The 13,150-nt window shown below is 38.8% G+C and overlaps 1 protein-coding gene across 1 annotated transcript; it reads left to right on the plus strand.

Annotated features, from left to right (window-relative positions):
- The first annotated feature begins 83 nt into the window (after nucleotides 1-83).
- senp1 (SUMO specific peptidase 1) lies at nucleotides 84-12,856 on the plus strand. The gene is made up of 18 exons (XM_079587393.1): nucleotides 84-800; nucleotides 1,271-1,332; nucleotides 1,424-1,623; nucleotides 1,770-1,866; nucleotides 1,971-2,154; nucleotides 2,359-2,506; nucleotides 2,731-2,849; nucleotides 3,220-3,503; nucleotides 3,596-3,659; nucleotides 3,737-3,775; nucleotides 6,242-6,326; nucleotides 6,402-6,545; nucleotides 9,153-9,284; nucleotides 9,459-9,662; nucleotides 10,932-11,011; nucleotides 11,140-11,224; nucleotides 11,327-11,422; nucleotides 11,518-12,856. Exons 1-18 carry the CDS (start codon nucleotides 664-666, stop codon nucleotides 11,578-11,580), a joined length of 2,223 nt encoding a protein of 740 aa, XP_079443519.1. The 5' UTR covers nucleotides 84-663; the 3' UTR covers nucleotides 11,581-12,856.
- Nucleotides 12,857-13,150: the final 294 nt, after the last annotated feature.

Consider the following 13,150-nt stretch of genomic DNA (forward strand, 5'->3'; position numbering starts at 1 on the left):
TTATCGCCACCTACTGGCATAACGATGGAACCTGAAGAAAGGGTCCCTGAATGAATAATTAAATAACTCAAACGATTCGAGTCACTGCGAAAAATGAACACTATTAAAGGTATTTGAAGTAAAAGCGTGTGAGACACTTTGCACTTGATCCAACCATTCCTCTTTCAAAACACTGCGCACTGATGACGCTCTTCCGCTCTGCTCATCCAATGAGAAAGCGCGGTTTTAACATGTGAGCTTCGGCCATGTTCTTCTTTTAAATAAGGAAGAAGCGGGAGGCGTTAATGCAACTTTGTGTGTTCAATATCTCATTCACAGTATTTCTTACGGTTTCTGAGAAATTCGAGTCAGTTAGGAAAAATACCCACAGCAGATACTAACACTCGGGCAACTCGTTGGAGCTCGCTTAACCACAGATATAATTATTGCTGGGCTGGAATCTCACGCGTTAGCAGTTGGTTAGCTGGTTGGGCTAACGATCAGCGGTGTGGGTTTATCTGGACTGGTTTAGTCGTGCTCAAGTGAAGGATTCAGCTACTTTTAATCTAACAAAGCTGGTTAGCAGTGGCATGCGGATGAAGGGCAGAGGGAGCCCGCGTTTGGGACTGCGCTGACAGCCCCGAGGACTTATTCCGTTAAAATAAAGGCTTTCAGGCTTTCATCATGTTTAATAAGTTCTACGAATGGATCGGAACCGGAATCGCCAGTCTGCGAAACGGAGCTCCAGCTGGTGCCGTTCATGCCGGTTCCGTGAGAGTGGATCAGGACGGGACATTACGGAGAAAAAGACCCATAGACAGGTGAATGGTGTTCAAAGAATTGTAAGATATTTGCTTACGTGTGCTCGAAGAATTGTGTTTTTAATTATCTTTTGGTCCTATAATAAAAGTATAAGTTTTAAATGTTTGTTTCTTAGTCATAAGTTAGATTGTTTTGGTTCGGTCATTAAAGCGCCAACTGTTCTGAAAGGATGACGTCAGAAACGCGTGCGCTTCTCGAGCACCTGGAAAGCTATTTATTTTCTTTCTTTTTTCCTCCCTCTTTTGTAATGTACAGATTTTCGATATGTATTTATATATTCAAACAAACGACGTTTGCTACTTCATAAAATTCGTAACTTTATAATGAAGTTATTATTGCGAGTAGAATTTTGTAAACTTTTAATTTTAGTTAATTGTTAACGTTTATAATTTATTGTTGTATAAATATTTATAATTGCATGCATTTTGAATATGTTTTACATATTTATGTCTCAATTATTTCTATATAGTTTGGATGATGGAGATGCAGTCGATCAGGAGGAGGAGAGGGTGTTGAAGAAATTCAGAATGGGTAACTAAAGTAACACTATTTTGAGTACATAACAACGGAGTTATGTCAATTCCAATAACTGTTTTTTTTTTGTTTGTTTGCTTGTTTTTAGGAGACTTTATGGATACGGTGAAAAATGCAGCCGAAGGAGCGAAGACCCATGGTTCAAGTGTTGCGATTTGGATGAAGAACAGTGTCAGACCTAATCCTAGCAACATGCTGCCGGCATCACCGGGGCCTTCTCAAACAGGAATACCATCAGAACCCGCAGCCAATTCTGCTGCATCAGCATCTTTGTGGGTGGAAAACAAGGTATTCGTTTGCTCAAGATCTGTTTTGTTTGGATTTGCGATATCCTTGAGAACAGGTATAACAGAAGAGCAACAGTGGTTGTGCTGTCTAATGCATTTAATCTATACTATATATTTTAATGTTTTTACTTCTGTTTTTCCTTAAAGTTTGGGGATCGGTCATGTGATATACTTGAGGCTCCATCATCCAACACATTTGTGGCTCCATCTAGTTCAGTTGAGTGGAAGACCGTCACAAAATCTGGTTAGAATAAAACATTTTTCTCTTTGTTTCTGCATTTAGGTAGTTATTTTTCTTTCTGCATATTACGTATACTGATATATACACAATCTTTTTTGTTTTGACAGACTCCTTAAGGACAGAACAGTCAGTAACCATATCAAAAATAAGCAGAAGACAAGTTTCTATGGACCATCAACCCCACGAGACACACAAAGCTAACGGTCACTCGGTTAATTTACCTGCTGCCTCCACGCTAAAACCATCCCCCTCTCCCCGCTTGGGCAGGTCCCTGTACCATCGACCACACAGGTCACCTTAAATACAAAAAACTATATAATATGTTTGAATTAAAAAGTCACCCGAGATAAACATTAAAGTTTTGTTAGAAATAATTCTAATTAAATAATACTGTTTGTTATTTAATGTTTTGTTGTGATAAATACTATTGTTCTGGTTTGAAAGTGTAATCAATGCAAGGTTATGAAGCTGAAAGAAAGTTTGTTTTTGTTGTAGCTTGCTGTCATCTGCGGAGACCAGTTCAGGAAAAGCCACTTATACCAGCCTGTATGAGAAGACCTTCCCCATTCGAGTGGTTCAGAGTCCTTCACATGGCAGCTCAAACCGTCTCCTCCGGACCAGAGTCCGCTGTACAGCACAGGAGGTTAGAAAATCATTGTTCTGGTTTGTTTAATAAACAAAATATTTCATGAGCATAAAATATTGCTAGAATTACTTCATTAGCCTTAGGGCTGCACGGTTGATCAGAATAAAACAAATTGTGATTTATTTTTTTATTTTTTTTATCAGATATGTGATATGATTTTTTTATTTGCTTTTTCCCTTCCAAATTGGCAGCATTAATTAGACTTTCACTGTTTTTTTTAGTCTGTGTGTGAGGAGGAAAAGGAAGTTTACAGGCAGCTCTTAGCCGTGGTGTCCAGTGGCCAGTCGACCTTCCTTCACGATGGAAGTTCTCACTCCAGCATTCGCTCGCATCGAGATTTGTAAGTATCTGTGTCAGAATTACTGTACAAAGTGTTTTCTTTATGTCAGTGTCTAAACTTGTTCTGCTTAAAAGGTTAGTTCACCCAAAAATACAAATTCTGCCATCAGTTACTCCCCTTTAGAACACAAATGAAGATTTTTAATATCCTCTCATCCTTTTTGTCCATCCATTGAAAGTCCATGCTACCGAATCAATCACTCATTAAAAAGTTTGACATCGTAAAAGAAATCCAAATCAATCGAGCTAATCCTTAAGTGACAGAATAATTATTATGACAGAATTTTCATTTTTGGACGAACTATTCCTTTAATATTTGTTTCAAATGGGTTCTCTCACTTATGATGAAACAACATTTGGTCTTGTTTCAGCTCCAGCTTCCTGTCGTCCAGTCGAAGTTTTCTTCAATGTGCCTCTCCAGCAGGCTCCGGCGCTGGTGTTTCGTCCTACGGGTTATCCAGTCTGCCTCCCAGCCCCCAGCCTGGGTCCAGTCAGGCTTCCAGTGCCCTGCCCAGTCCTGGTGCATCCTCCAGCATTCCAGAGCCTCCGCTATGGGTCCATGACCTTGAGCCCAGCACTAAAAGACCAGCTGTCCCCTCAGCTCCATCACCAGCTGCCCTTCAGGATACCTCCTCTCAGGACACACAGTCATCAGGTGAGTCCCATTTCATTCTTTTTTCATTTTCATTCATGTTTGTAATGTAATCCTGGCTTAAAGGTCAGCTTAATGCGTTTCACTTTCTTTAGCTCACGATGGAGATTCAGTCATTTTTGTAAAGGAGCAACAGGGCAAGAAGCCTGAGAGCTCGAGGTAAGATAACATTTGGAGTTTACCTTTAATCTCAATTTTTTTTTTTTCTTTACATAACCCCTTCTTACTCTTTCTAGTGTGCCGTGCTTCCAGGCTGAACTGTGGATCAAAGAACTGTGAGTACTTGTTATCTTTTATCTAATACCGCAAAACTTCAAATGATAGCCGAGACCCAAAAAGACACCTGTCTCTTTTACACGCCTGGTGTGGCTACAGGTTTGGATAAATAAAGGCCGGTCTCAAATAGAGGCCCGGTCTGTTTTTTAGTTCCGGGTTGTATTTAACCTTCCAAAACCAGTCAGATCGTTAAGCCAGTTCTATGGTGCAGATTGCGCACGCTAGAGAGCCCTGCGCATCTGGGCGGGTGCTGTTAGTGCAAGCAAGGCAGGCAGAGTTAGCGGAGGCCGGAGAGGGAGAAGTGGAGGAGAGCAATGAGGACGAGGAATTCGACCAATGAACTTGTAGTTGAGGATTGCTGTGATGATGATAGTGATCGGGTCATTTTGTTTCACATGATTGAAGTTGTTGTACAGGGTAGCCTTCATTCATTCTTGTTGATGTGTTTCGGGCAACAAGTTCATAAGCTCGAATCGATGGATATTACCGGTAACTTGTATTGTTCAGCCCATCGTTTTTATATGCTGCCAATAATCTAAAGGTTTATAATTTAAATTTACATTTCTCAAATCGTTATGTATATACTGACTTCCAGGCATGAAAACTCCTCACCTTTCGGCGAAATTCGCCGTTTTAAAACCTAAAAGGGTCACCTACGTGATTTGTGCAGATCCGATGAGAAAATATTTTAGGGGGTGGGGGGGTGGGGGGGGGGGGGGTGTTCGAGGTCGAGGCCAGCATTTATCCCCTATAAAGTTACCATAAACTTTACAAAACTATAAGCTTTAAAAAACAATCATCATTCCGAATGCCGAAACATGACAGCCAATACGAGTCAGAGTAACGTTAGGGCAGAAATGTTTTCAAAGTCTTTTACACCGCGAGTCTGAGAACTGGACACACTGCCGAACAAAGAACCGCACGTCGGAAAGCAAGCCTGAGGTAAGTTAGCTTACAATGTTAACTGTCCTGTCAGATACAGACAGCGATGTTGCCAATGTCATTATTTTTTATTTTGACATAGAAGTGGGCGAGATAATATCGCGAGTGGGCGCGGGCGCCGTGAGCGCTGAGCGAGCAGGAACAAGTATTCATTGCGCGGCTCGCGAGCCTCATGCGGCTCGCCAAGCTTTAATTTGTGGCTCGCAGTTGCATGGCGGTAAATAATACGGTGATATGATAATGCATTCACTATAGATATTTTATAAAAACATAACAAGTAGGGCTTTAACATAACCCGTTAAAAACTCAAAGTGTCAGCTCTATTACAAATTATTTCGATCGGATTGAAAGGGGTGGTTTATCGAGAGAACGTGAAAAAACTTGATCGATTGAAAACCGAAACTGAAAGGACGACGTATGACGCGCTGAACAAGCTGTTCTCCTGATTAATAAAGTGTCATATAAATGAATATCCTTTCATTCTATAATTCTCCTTTCACTCAGCATCTGTGAAGTGAAGCAGGACAACGGCTCACCAGTGCTTGTTTCAGATTATCATACAGACGACTGGTTTGGGGCATTTTTGGGATAAATAGTAGTAGTAAATAGTTTTTTTTCTCTGAGACCCGATGAAATACGTAGATCAGCGGCCCATTGGTTCTTTTCTTGATTGACACTGGGCTAGCCCAATCACATCTTTAATGTGAAGTATAGAAATATACTCTTTCAAGTATAGAAATTAGTACAAAACTAATTATGAATGCCGCATCCTTCTCACCTTTTTTACCCCTGACCTGTTTTCATGCCTGGACTTCACCCTGTGCTGCAATATGCATTTAGTTTTACATTCATTTACAGAAATCAGCTGGTTGTATGAAAATTGCTGATGTTATTGGATTTTCAGGTGATATTCTCAATTCATTCAGTTAATGGACGCTCTGAGATAAAGTGAATTCAAACTGCAGACTAAGCAACGATTCTATTTAATTGTACAGTACAATCATAACATAGTACAGACATGATCTTAATTCCATAATGTCCTTAAACATAACAATATTGCTGTCTGGCCATAAACTGACAAAGTGCGCGTCCGGTAGTGTGCGTTACCTCGAGTTGTCATAGACGCTGCGCTGCGCTTCTCGTCCGGTGTGCGGACCCCCTTTAGACATACGGTAATATAGTAGGCTAATTCTTACATTAACTAATTTGTTAAACGCATTCGAATTATAAATAAAACTTAATATAATGTGGTAACCTCCTACTGTCATGCTTTCCATCTATCAGCCTATGCTATTTGGATCGTTATCTCTAGGCCTACACTCACTGAACAACATCTCAACACTAAATTAAAGGCCTGTCTCATATAGACCCCTATCTCAAATACAAGCCGGTGCAGTTCGACGATTTGGGAAAATAAAATCCCGGGCTATTATTTGAAGTTTTACGGTATGTACAAGTCTCTTTGCTTTAGTTTGTGGAAGTAAATAGCTTCTGATATCGGCCGTCTTTGTGTTTATTTTCAGGACTAGCCTCTATGACTCTCGAGCTCGGGAGCGACGGAGGTTGATTGAAGAGCAGGAGGCTCTTGCTTCTCAGCTCCTGCGCCAGGTGAGTCCGTTTCCCCTCATTTTACACCTCCATTTTATATGACAAGCCCACTCATGCTTTCATTTGTATAATCAGCGTCTCTCTGGAGAGGGTCGAGCCATCCCAGCGAGTGTTGAGCTGAAGGTTCGAGTCCCTCTAGAGAAGGAGGTTCCTGTTGCAGCAGTTATCAAAGAGCCTCCGCCTATTAAAGAGGAGAGAGAATTCCCAGAGTTAACAGAGGTAAGTGCTCCTAAAGAGATAGCTCACCCTCATGTCGTTTCAAACCTGTATAACTTAAAGGAGAACTCCGGTCAATTTTAACATTGAGCTCAATTTTTAGTAAATTTTGAGTGCTGTCAATACAGAGAACAACGACAAAAATCGGTGTTGCCTACACAGTGTTATCCTCTTTTTAAAATTTGCACCCTATTGACTTGAATGGGGCAAGGATTAAACCTGCTTTTATCCTCTTAACATCCTTGATGTGTCATTACAAGTGCCCAGCCATGTTGAGTGATTCCTTCAGAGTGAACACGGTGAATCTGACTGCATTAGATGTGAAAGATATTAATAAAAATGTTAATGTTAATTCAACAGCTTATATACCTGTATTTACTTCCTGTTTTCGATCTAAGTCCACAGTAGTCGATTGTCGAGTTCACGCGCGTGATCATAGGTAACTAAGCAACTGTGCAGACTCAGACTGTCATCTGTCAGCCGAAGACGGTGCTGTGTGGTGTTTTGAGAATAACAGCTCTGATGGATATTTGTAAAAAAAAAATCATCTTAGTTACCTATGATCACGCGCGTGAACTCGACAGTCGACTACTGTGGACTTCGACCGAAAACAGGAAGTAAATACAGGTATGTGCGCTTGTTGAATTAACATCATTTTTATTAATATCTTTCACATCTAATGCAGTCAGATTCACCGTGTTCACTCTGAAGGAATCACTCAACATGGCTGGGCACTTGTAATGACACATCAAGGATGTTAAGAGGATAAAAGCAGGTTTAAACCTTGCCCCATTCAAGTCAACAGGGTGCAAATTTTAAAAAGAGGATAACACGGTGTAGGCAAGTCAACACCGATTTTTGTCGTTGTTCTCTGTATTGACAGCACTCCAAATTTACTAAATATTGAGCTCAATGTTAAAATTGACCGGAGTTCTCCTTTAAGGGGGTTTTCACACTGGCCACTCAAATACACGCGTTATTGATAGGTTTAGTCATATTTCCATATTTTGATAGACATTTGCATGCAATATTTGTATTTGTCAACATTAATTTTCATAACTGTGTTTTAAATAAAATATCATTATCACCTTGATGGAAATGCCCCGCCCCCCCACACAAACCCCGCTCTGGAGTACGTTTTTTTTAGATCTATCAGTACCCGAAATTAAAAATTAAATCAATATATTGTGACTCTTATTAATTTGGTGCTATTATACGCAGCAGGGTGAACAACACTTGCGTCTACTCTGTGTGTCACATGAAGGTGGCTTTCTGCTGCATGCAAACTGGCTCTTTTGAGGAGAAAGCTGACTGCGAACCATTAATTTGCTGCTCTGGTGGCACTCACTCACTCTGCACGATTTCACTGCACGCTCACTCGCTCGTATCCCAGGTCAATCATCACCATTGTCGACTCCTACGTGTTTTGTTGATGATGACGGCGGCTAAACTATATTTTACTTCCTGAACATGTGCTCACTCGAGTAAGAGTTGCTTTCACATTAGCAATTTTTCATGCAAACCATGCTCTGGTTTGAACTACTGTAAACTGCCAGTGTGAAACTACTCTTACTATCTACTGCAGAACACAAAAGTAGATATTGTGAAGAATGTCTGTAACCAAACCGTTTTATCATTTTTCAAAATCTCTTCTTTTATGTTCTACAGAAGTCCTACCGGTTTGAAATGACATGACAGCATTTTCAATGTTTGGTTAAACTTTCCCTTCAAGTTAATCAGTTTCAGTTGGAATGACTTGTCCAAAGGTCTGAGACTATTAGTGAAAAATGTTGCATTTGTCTTTCTGCAAAACCTGATGATCCATGTTATTGAGGATGATTTAAAATGTTCCAAAGACAAACTTTTGTTATTAGAGCACGATCTTGATCTTGTGCACAATGTTCACATTGTCAGCATCACACATTTGCATGCAATTTGGTTAGTGCTGTTGAAATATTACAAATAATTTAAATATGACTTCATTTTATCTCAATTTTCTTTTTTAAACTGGCTATCCATAGTTATAGGAACTTTTTTATCTCAATAACGTTTTTGGAGTGCAAACCTATTTTTTCTTTATTATTGTGTTATTTATAATTATTATGCAATTAGAATGATGAAAAATGGAATATTCTTATTATTAAACTTTGTCAGAATGAATGGGGAAAAAAACTGATTCTCAGTGTGATTAATCTCAGATGTTTGATCACGACAGTTTAGCAGTTTTTTAAATGACTAATAATCATCTTAAATGTGATATACATTTTGAATTGACCTAAAATGCATTACAGCAGAGATTCCAAACTTTATTTACAAAAATATTTAGTACGTTACCCACTGAGATTAATATTTAATAGCTAATATTTAAATAATTTAACATCACATTCTCATTTTTACGGTTCTCTGATGTCATGCAATGATCAGGTAAAATTAAACAAATAAAATGGTTAATCGTTCTTGTGTATTTGGTTAATCTTTCTAATGTGTTTTTATTTTTTTATTTTTTTTATGTAAAATTGTTTAACTTTTTTTTTATGAGCTTTTCATCTTTCAAATTTGCAGTGCAGGAATGTTCTTGAGTGGTATGTTTCCTGTTTGTGATGTTCACAGGACATGGGGAAGGAGGTGAGCAGAGCTCTGAGAGGCGGCAGTCAAGATGAGGTTCTCAGCGACGGCTTCCGCCTCACCATCACCAGGAAGGACCTGCAGACCCTCGACCACCTCAACTGGCTCAATGATGAGGTCAGAGCTTTACTATATCATTCAGGTGTCTGTGCAAGCCTGTCAGTAAATTCCAGTAGTATTTTAATATGGAGTCTTTTTACGTTTACGTAATTATCAAAACCTATAAGTTTTCCAGTGGCTGAAGATGTCTCAAGATTTGAGTGCCTGACTGATATATTTTCTCTATTTCAGGTTATTAATTTCTACATGAACCTGCTTGTGGAGCGCAGTAAACAGCCCAACCTGCCCTCCGCTTACACCTTCAACACCTTTTTTTACCCCAAGCTGCGTAGCTCCGGTTACTCTGCTGTCCGCCGCTGGACTAAGAAAGTGGACATCTTTTCTGTTGACATCATTCTGGTGCCTGTCCACCTGGGGGTGCACTGGTGCTTATCTGTAAGTAGCTAACCAGCACCAAGGTCACACTGAGGACTTGTGCATGGAAGATGCATTGCATTTGGACTGCTTTCTTTCCTGACATTGACAAGTTATTCAGAATAGTATTGTAATAAATTTCAATGTGTTTAAAGCGGTCCTATTATGCCCTCTATGAAGTCTTGATTTTGTTTTTGGGGTATACTAGAATATGCTTTCATGCTTTATTCTTCAACAAACACATAATTTTTTACATTATTACAGCACCTCTCTCCCCAGTCTGGCCCGAACGTGACATTTATTTTCTGTTTCGATGAAGCCCCTCCTTCCGAAATAGGAAATGTGCTGTGATTGGCAGCGCTTAGCACGTTTGGGAAATGTCATTCCCTTTACCATAACTGCAAGCTCTACTCAGATCTAAATATTAAGGAAGTCGGCAATTTCAAACCAATTCAAGCCTGATTCAGACTTAATGTTAAGAAACAAGAGGATCATGTAGAATGGGTTTCATGCACTGACATAGCAAGCACAGATTTCACAGAACGTTTCAGAGTGGTGTTTTTTTGTGTGTTTGTTTTTCTTATAAATTTTAGAAATGAAGTTATACACCATTTTAGCATGATACTTGTCAGAAAACTATGGTAACACAAACAGTAATCGAGCTCAAAACCATCGTTCATTTTCCTAAGGGGCAGTGAACAGCCTTACAACAGCGAGAGCTTACAAAAGTTACAGTAAACACAACATGTTGGCTAGCAGGCGAGCGGAGGCAAAGCTTTGCCTTTTGTTTACATCGTAGCAACAACATAAAACTTATAATTGGAACTGTTCATTTAAAACGCAAGTAGAAATAAGAAAACATACAAGTTATGCTCCACAAACAGGGACAGTGTTTTAAAAAAGTTAACCCCTCAGAGTTTGTCAGCCTTAAAAAGGTCAAACAAATGAGTTTTGAAAAAACTGTCTCTTTGACATTCTTCTCTAATGCAGCTCAGCCAGGCCTTGTCCCCTTTGTTGTGTATTCTGTGGGTGGAGATTGTTTAAATGAGTATATCAAATCCGGAAAAAATGCATTGTAGTCCAAACGAGTCGTTCGTTGTAGTTCTTGGAAAGTGGATTTTTTGGACCAAAGGAAGCTGGACTTTGAGCTTTGTAACCTGGATGTTTTATGCTCAAACAGCAACATTACACACTAACTAAAGTTGGACCCCTTTAATACATGAACTAACTATTTACTGTGAAGTCTTTTGGGATTGGTTTTAATTGTTCTCATTTCTTCCTTTTTGATAGGTGGTGGATTTTCGTAAGAAGAGCATCACTTACTTTGATTCCATGGGAGGAAACAATGACGAAGCCTGCAGGATTTTATTGTGAGTGCTGCCTGAGGATTAGATGATGAAACGGGACTGCAAGAAGTGCCATTTCTAAATAAATCCCATGATAACCCATTAAGAAATAAACTATGAATTATGCATGACTAGACACCTCTGTTTTTCAGAAAATATTTGAAACAAGAAAGTGAAGACAAGAAAGGGCAGAACTTGGATACCTCAGAATGGATTCTAAAGAGTAAAAGGCGCAATGTGAGTTTCTGAACATAAACATCCTTTAGGGCTTGTATTGTTTCAAATTAAACCAAAAAACCTCTAGGATCATCTGAAAGATTTATTTCCCTGAATGCTCAGGAGATCCCTCAGCAAATGAATGGAAGTGACTGTGGAATGTTCACATGTAAATACGCTGAATACATCACCAAAGACCGACCAATCACATTCACGCAGGTGAGCATAATTTGCATCGAGTTCTAAATATGTTATTGGTCACACTTGTGTATGGACATTTAATTGACATTTCTTTTCTTTTCTTTTTTAAACAGAAACACATGCCCTATTTCAGAAGACGAATGGTATGGGAGATCCTGAAACAGAAACTCTTGTGATTGGACACTATTTGTGTGTGTGTGTGTACACAGAACATTATTTTGATGTGTCGAATGGATATTATGGTGCACTTCAGGAACCCCGAGACAAATATGGGATGCCCTCAATCACTGCTCATTTCTATGCCGTCTAAATGAAACAAGGGAAATCCTCATGCACCTAAAGGACACAGTCTCAGCCTTTAAGAGTCAGGGCTGTGGATATTTGCCCTTTTATAGTTCCCTATAACTTGACATACTTTTGCTTAGCCAGCTAATGTTTGACTATGGAAGGATGTTATTTTCATATTTTCTATTTTCTCGTGCTACCTTTCATATGCAGTTACTGTCAATATAAGGCCTGTCTTTAGATGAATTCAAATGATTTGTTTCTGTTATTTGGCAGAGAGTGTGCTTGATCTCAAATCATCTGAAGTCATAAATGTTATAGTAATATGATTCTGGAGGTTTAAGCTGATATCTTTTCACTCTAGTACTAGTAAAACAGCTGGAAATGACAATCACAGATTCACTCAGTGGTTTTGTAATAATGAAAAACAGCAGTTTACTTAAAATTTGTGACATTTGATACCTGTCTTATATAGAAACTTGAGGTAGTTAATGGTTAAGTTCATTTTCTTTTATACAAGCAACTAAGACTCAATTAGAGGTCTTAAGGTTGGCTGCGTTTTTGGAAAGACTTTTTTTAGATTCAAGTCAGATTTGTGGTTTTTTTTTTCTAGGGGTGATGAAATGCTCTTGTGCTGCGATGCTTTTGACTTCAGTATGGTTTGAGATGGATTTCTGTCGGCACAGGCATACGTTTATTTGTATCAGTATTTGCTCTTTGACTATTTGAGGAGTCTTGATATTTTTGGTCATCTCTTAGACAGACTGCGCTTAACCCAGCAGCGCCATCTTTTTTCTGTTCTTACTTGACATTACTCTGTTCTTTTGTGTAAGAGAAAACTATTTTTTGCAATTGTTTCTAAAAAAAAAAATCTGCAGGATATTGACAAATATTGTATATACAGCGACTACGGTAAATTTGAAGACATATTTAATACTCATTTTGTACCTTTATTATCTGTTTTTGTACGTGGAACAGATCTTAACAGAAATAAATTTCTGAGGTAATGTGTGTATCGGATGACAATTGAAATAATTTCAAATGAATTTTTGATTTTGTGAATTATCTAAGAAACTCCTGTTTTATGTGCTTTAGACATGAAATTTTACTTGACTACCAAAAAAAGCAAAAAATATTAAAGATGTTAAGACAGGGTTGGGTATCTACAAATGTCCTGTTTAGTTTCTGATTCATTCGCTGGTGTATTTCAGATATTATTTCTTTACAATATGGCTCTGGACTGGACACCCGGTGGTTATTCCTAGAACTATCCGGTGCGAAAGCTCCTATTTTCCTATACCAGTTAATTGGAAATTAAGGCCTAATTTTTAAGGCCCAACCCTATAAAACCAAAAAGTCTCGCTGGGTAAATTTGGCAGATGATTATTAGCTTTTTTTTTAAACATATAGCCTAGCATATTTCTTGAAAATCCTAGCATATTTCTTGAAGACAGAAAAGGA

Source organism: Phoxinus phoxinus (assembly GCF_949152265.1).
Source record: "Phoxinus phoxinus genome assembly, chromosome: 18".
In the NCBI taxonomy this organism is placed as follows: domain Eukaryota; kingdom Metazoa; phylum Chordata; class Actinopteri; order Cypriniformes; family Leuciscidae; genus Phoxinus; species Phoxinus phoxinus.